The sequence below is a fragment of the Notamacropus eugenii genome, chromosome 5, assembly GCF_028372415.1.
Source record: "Notamacropus eugenii isolate mMacEug1 chromosome 5, mMacEug1.pri_v2, whole genome shotgun sequence".
Taxonomy (NCBI): Eukaryota; Metazoa; Chordata; class Mammalia; order Diprotodontia; family Macropodidae; genus Notamacropus; species Notamacropus eugenii.
The window spans coordinates 93,235,101-93,241,465 of NC_092876.1; the positions used below are offsets into that span (position 1 = coordinate 93,235,101).

General features: G+C 36.3%; 1 protein-coding gene across 1 annotated transcript; it reads right to left on the bottom strand.

The window, feature by feature from the left end:
* Positions 1 to 1,409: 1,409 nt before the first annotated feature.
* Positions 1,410 to 2,348, bottom strand: LOC140508793 (olfactory receptor 51A7-like). Its single transcript, XM_072616667.1, has one exon. It carries the CDS (start codon positions 2,346 to 2,348, stop codon positions 1,410 to 1,412), a length of 939 nt encoding a protein of 312 aa, XP_072472768.1.
* Between the last annotated feature and the right edge of the window lie 4,017 nt (positions 2,349 to 6,365).

Genomic DNA, 6,365 nt, shown 5'->3' on the forward strand with positions numbered 1-6,365 from the left:
CTTACAGGTTTGTCAAATAAAATAGTTTGCCATCAGGGTGACAGCTGACCTTGATGCTATTTTATTCCCATTGAAGGTGTCTCAGAACATCACTGAAAATATCATGCCAAAAAAGTGTGGGAGCAAGCACATATCCCATTGGTGACTAGAAAAGCCTAAGGACAAAACCTGTTCAAATGTGTATGTCTGCATATATGCTTGTATGTATGTGTGTAAGAATATGTGTATGTACACATATATATACACATACACATAATTATAGCTAATATTTTTATAGGGCTTTGAAGTTTACACAGCAATTTGCAAATACTCTCATTTAATCCAGAAAAAAATAATCTTGAACCTATAAAGTGGATACTATTATTATCTTCACTTTATAGATGACGAAACACAGTTCAATAAGTTAAGTGAGCTGACCAGAGTTTAGGATTGGAATAATATCAAAGATGTCTCCCAATTTCATTATCCCCAAAACAGTCCATATTTTTTTGATTCCATATCTTTGCTCATTTAGTTCCCTATACTTGGAATTTTCCCCCTATGTCCTTTACCTCTCCACTTTTATATTCATCTTTTTATGCCTGGCTACAATACCACCTCTTTTACGAAGCTTTTGATAAATCCAGTATCACAAATGAAATTAAGTAAACTGAGGCACACAGCTCTAAGCACAATTTAATAGCAAAGAACAAATTTTCCAATAAACAGTCTCAGCTTCCTCAGCTCGCTATGACCTTGAAAGAGGGCTCATAGACCACTGTTATGGACAAAAGGAGGAGCATCCCAAAACTAGAAAGTAGCATTACAGACGGGGAAAACAAATTTGTTACAAAGTCAGAAGTTTATAGATTTGAGAAAATGTGATTGGTTGGAAATTCAGAATTCAGGGCTAGCTAGAAACTAACTGCTTGGGACTCTGGGCAACTCATGGTGATGTCTACCTGCATACCTAGTTATTGTTGCAACAATAACAGACCAGACTTTCTTTAACGATAATGTTACAGAGGTAACTGACCAGACTCCCTAGGATGCACCTGCATCCCTCAGGGAAAACAGATTTCAAGAACAACAGAACAGGAAAGCAACTTCTAAACTTAACTGAGAGATAACAAGTGATTTCAGGAAAGCTGAATTTTCAAACTTATTCAAAGACAAATGAAACATGACAGGGAGTTACACAAAACATGGGTAGTGATACAAAATAAAATCAATTACACAATGGAATCAATTTGATTTCCTCAATTTTTACCAGTCAGAAATAACATTTTCTCCTTGAACATTGAGTAGCAATTTCTTAGTATTGATCTCAGCCACTTACTATGTAGCATCGTGCATTCTATTTATTTGTATATGATGATTACCCTACCTGACTGAGGAATTCCTGATATCTAGGACTGTGTTTACACATATCATCTGCCACATGTGGTAAGCAGTTTTCCTAGGATCTTTTCCCGGATCTGCCGAGTCTTCACACAGTACACGATGGGGTTCATCAGGGGTGGCACTAACAAGAAGATGTTGGCAATGAGGATCATTATGAGAGGAGATGTGTGCTTGGCAAAGCGGTGCATAGCAGCTAGGGTGATGAAAGTCACATAGAAGATGAGCACAGCACAGATGTGAGAGAAACAAGTATTGAAGGCCTTGAGTCTCTCTGAGAGAGAGGCAATGCCAAGAACTGTCTTTAGGATTAGCAAATAGGACAAAGCAATGCATGCCAGGTCCAACATGGTACAGAGTGCAACAAAAAAACCATAGACAACATTGACCCTGTTGTCAGAGCATGCCAGCTTCATGACATCCTGATGGAGACAGTAGGAGTGGGACAAGAGGTTTTTGCGACAATAGCTCAACCTCTTTAGAGTCAAAGGAAATGGAAGTACTAAAAGGAAGCTCCTGATGGCCAAGACCAGCACCATTTTGGAAATTCTGGCAGTAGTTAAGATTGAACTGTATCGCAGGGGGTTGTGAATGGCTATAAAACGATCAAAGGACATGATGAGAAGCACAGATGATTCCATAAGAGTGAAACCATGGATGAAGAATTCTTGAGCAAAGCAGGCATCAGGGGATATCCCCGGTGCATTGAACAAGAATATTCTCAGCATAGTGGGTAAGGAGGAGAGGGAGAGACCCAGGTCAGAGATGGCCAACATGCCAAGGAAATAGTACATCGGCTCATGGAGAGAGGTTTCTGTCTTGATCACAAGCAGGATGGTGCAATTTCCTAGGATGGCAATCAAATACATGAGGCAGATAGGGATAGAAATCCACATTTGAATATGCTCCAACCCTGGAATCCCAATCAAGAAAAACAGCTTAACCTCAGAGGTATTGGAGTCTGACATGATGAGAAAGAAGATAAATTCGGTTCCCAGATCTGAAATGACATGAATGAAGATTTGTTTTGTGCATCTTTTGGCAATATGGAGTACCAGTATAATTTACATCAAATGAGCTTTTAAAAATATTTTGATAACTTTATTTTAATGTAATTGGCTTCATTTATAATAATTATACATACATATATATATATATAATTATACACACATATATGTATATACTTTATGCATTTAAAAACATTATGATGAGAAGGGAGTCTTCGAACTTCACCATAATTCCAAAGAGGTCTATGACACACACACAAATTAAAGAATCCTTGAACTGAGAGAAAGAGATAGGAAGGGAGGGAGAGAAATGAGAAGGGAGGGAGGTGGGAAGGGAGAGAGAAATAGATGGAGGGGGAGAGAGACACAGAGAATGAGAAAATAGGAATGAACTCATCATCAATTAAGTTGTTGAAATAGAAACTTAATACATACATATTAGTTATGTTAAAGAATTACTAGATATGTTGGGATTGGATTGAAAGACTTCTAAAGTTCATTCATTTCAAACTTTGTTATTATATTCTCCTAAAGAGAACGCCATGGAAGACTGTAATATGATTAGAGATGAGTGGACTCTTGAGAAATTCTGGTTTTTTTACAGCTTAAATTTTGTTAATATCAATAATTGATATAGTACTTGAAGGTTTGCAAAGCATTTCATAAATATTCACTCATCTGAATCTCAAAGTAACCTTGGGGCATAGGTGCCCTTAATATCCCTATTTTACAGATGAAAAACTGAAATAGGCAGAGGCTAAATGACTTGCAAAGGCTTATACAACTAGTAAGTATCAAGATTTGAATCCAGAACTTCCTGACCCCTAATCATTTCCCCCTACATCAAGCCCAAATCTATTTTTTTCCACTTTCATTTATTTTTTCTATTTCCATCAAATCTATTTCTTCTTCCACAATGCAGTCCTATAAATATTATTGACCCTTATCTTCCCCCCTGAAACTCCTGTAGGTTAAGCACCCTACTCCTTCAACCAATCCTTTTACAACATGAACTCCCCAGTCTTTCCCACCTTGGTTGACTTTCTCTGGATATTCTTAAGTTATTCAATGTCCTTTTAAAAGTTAGAACCCTTTATCCTCAAAACTGAATTCAATACTCTAGATCTGGACAGGTGGAGTCAGAACACAAAATGAGTATTGTATACCTATTCCAGGACTCTAACTCCCAGATTCTTTACCCTAAAATGCCTCACTACTTCTCTGTTGCTCAGCAGTGGGACTTATTAAAGGCCCTATACATTTCACAGTATGGAGAAAGTTCAAAACTCGTTCGTCAAAGAGGTGTATAAGGACAATACAGGTTGGTTCCTGGATAATTTGCATAAAATCTGGGCTAAGATTTCTCTACCAGTACACTCTTTTCTGCTCCATCTTGCCTGAAAAGTATGAGCCACCTCTCAGACTCTTAGTTTGGGGCTCTGAGAATGTTAAGAGAAAAATTTCATCAAGACCTTCATGGTCACTGAATGGAACATGTCTCCCTTCTATCTTTTACCCTGAGTTGGGGTTCTACACAACTTCAATCATTCTTCCAACACTTCCTTCCACATATACTCCTTCCTACGTACATACATACATATGCTTATATTCAAAAAATATCTTCAAACACACACACATACACATGTACACACATACATACAAACTCAGAGTCCCAGAGGTGAACAGTCATTCTGTGTAATGTTTACCTGAATATTATTATTCACACTCAAATGTTAATACTCAGTTATATGCTATATATATATATATATATATATATATACGTATATGTATATAAATGGATTTGTATGCAAACACATTTACTCATACATATGCATTAGTGAAAGCATTAACAAATATACTGATAGAAAAGAAAATGCTTTGTAATACATATATAGATACACTCACCTCTCTCTCTCTCTCTCTCTCTCTCTCTCTCTCTCTCTCTCTCTCTCTCTCTTCTCGACACACACACACACATACATACATACATACATACATACATACATACACATTCATATATGGGTTCCTTCCTATGTATTTGGGTACTCAGATTAAGGCCTGACATCTCAGACACACAACCTCCCCTCCCCCCAGCTCTTCTTCGTATTCTCCCATGTTTGAGAATTTCTGAAGAAGAGCATTGGAACATTTGGAACTTACCAGGACCTAGGCTTCTATGTAACCAAGAATTGTGCATAGGCTTAAGATAGAGGCGCCTCAGCCTCTGTGCCTAAGAGATTGCTGACCACAGTTTATCTCATCTACCCCTCCCACTCCATACCACTCTCAGAAAGTCTCTGGGGAACAGCAGAAATCTCCGTGGTCTATGAGTCAACATGGAGCTTTGCCAGACATATATCCCTGGGCTGTTAGGCTCTAAGGGAACAGATTTAATATTCTTATAGATGAGCATGGCGGACCAGGGTTGAGTAGGGATGTTCAACTTTTTGAAGAGTACTGCTTCATATTTTGCGATTTTATACAACTGGACCTATAGGATAGCTGCAATTATATATTTTATTCACTCATTTGATTAAATATTTATCAAAATTCAATTTATCAAGGGGCTGTGAAGGATTGTCAAAAGTGATGATGTTGGTGGTAGAATTGATAAGGAGGAGGAAGAGGAAAGAGATGATAATTCATACATTATATAGTGCCTTATATATATTATCTCTTTCGGACTTTGAAATAACCTTTTAAATGAATGAAAGAATGTATTACTTGAGAATAAATAAATATGTTACTTTGAAAGAAAGAAATATACATCATTAATTTATTGTAAATTACAAAGGAATAGTCAGGTATACATAGTAGGTTTGAAATCTCATATATAAACATCTTTTTATTGTTCTGTGTTACAGAAATTCTTGTTTTATTCCAAAAACTATAAATAAAATAAATTCTTAAAAATAGTATTAGCAGTCAGAAAAGGAGACAAAAGAAAAAAAAGAACTTTGTGAAACAGAGAATTTGATAGTTGTTATCCCCACTTGACAGATGAGGAAAATGAGAATCATTGACTTGCCCAAGACATATAACTATGGACAATTCTTGTGACTGTGATGGCATTATCTTTCCACCAGCAGCTAATTAAGGTATAATCAGCAGCAGACTACATCATTTCTGGAGCACCCTTGAAATTTTCTAAGCCAGAATTGAGCTTAAGGATTCCTGTGATCCATTCTTTAGTATCTGCACAGGTGAATATGTCCTCTGCTAAGTAATATACCATCAAGTATTTCTAAATAATTAATAGTCATTCCTCTCCCATTCTCATTACCTGCTTTTCCTACCATAACTCATATTTCTTTAGAACATCATAATTTATGAATTTTTTTTGCCATATATCAGCTCACTTGACCTTCCCAACAATGTGGTAAAGTGGGAAGATAAAGGGAAAAACTGTAGAAAGCTTAACATTTTTGCACAAGTCACAGAGTTAGTCAGCAAGAAAACCAGGTTTCAATCCTAATTCTTCAATTCAGGAACAGGTGTTCTTCTTTCTGTACCCAAATCTGAGTTTCATTGCCTTTCCCACACAGGTTCTTCACTTCCCAAGTAGTCCTTATCTTTTTATGTCTTTTTCCTTGTTTGTGACTGGAATTTAGTGGTCGGTCTTAGTACTATAGATAAAGGTTTCGCGTAGGGCAAAGTAAGGGAAATTTATCTCTTCTTTTTCTTAAGCTCAGAATTTAGTTTAAATTAGGTATTTTCTTTTTAGGATTATGGAAAAGTTTAGAATGACTTTCAGTAAAGTTTTGGTTTAGTCTTCGTTCATTTTACGTTTGTTTATGCCTGAAATTGAGTAGCAATTCTGTGAACATTCTTAGAGAGTTGATCTCTGACAGGTCAACAGTCTTTATGAGAACTTAATAATCTATATAAAGTTAAAATCTATAACTACATATTTGTGTGATTTTATTTTTTATGTGAGAAAACATTTTATCTGCATTGTCTCTCTAAACCCCTCAGTTC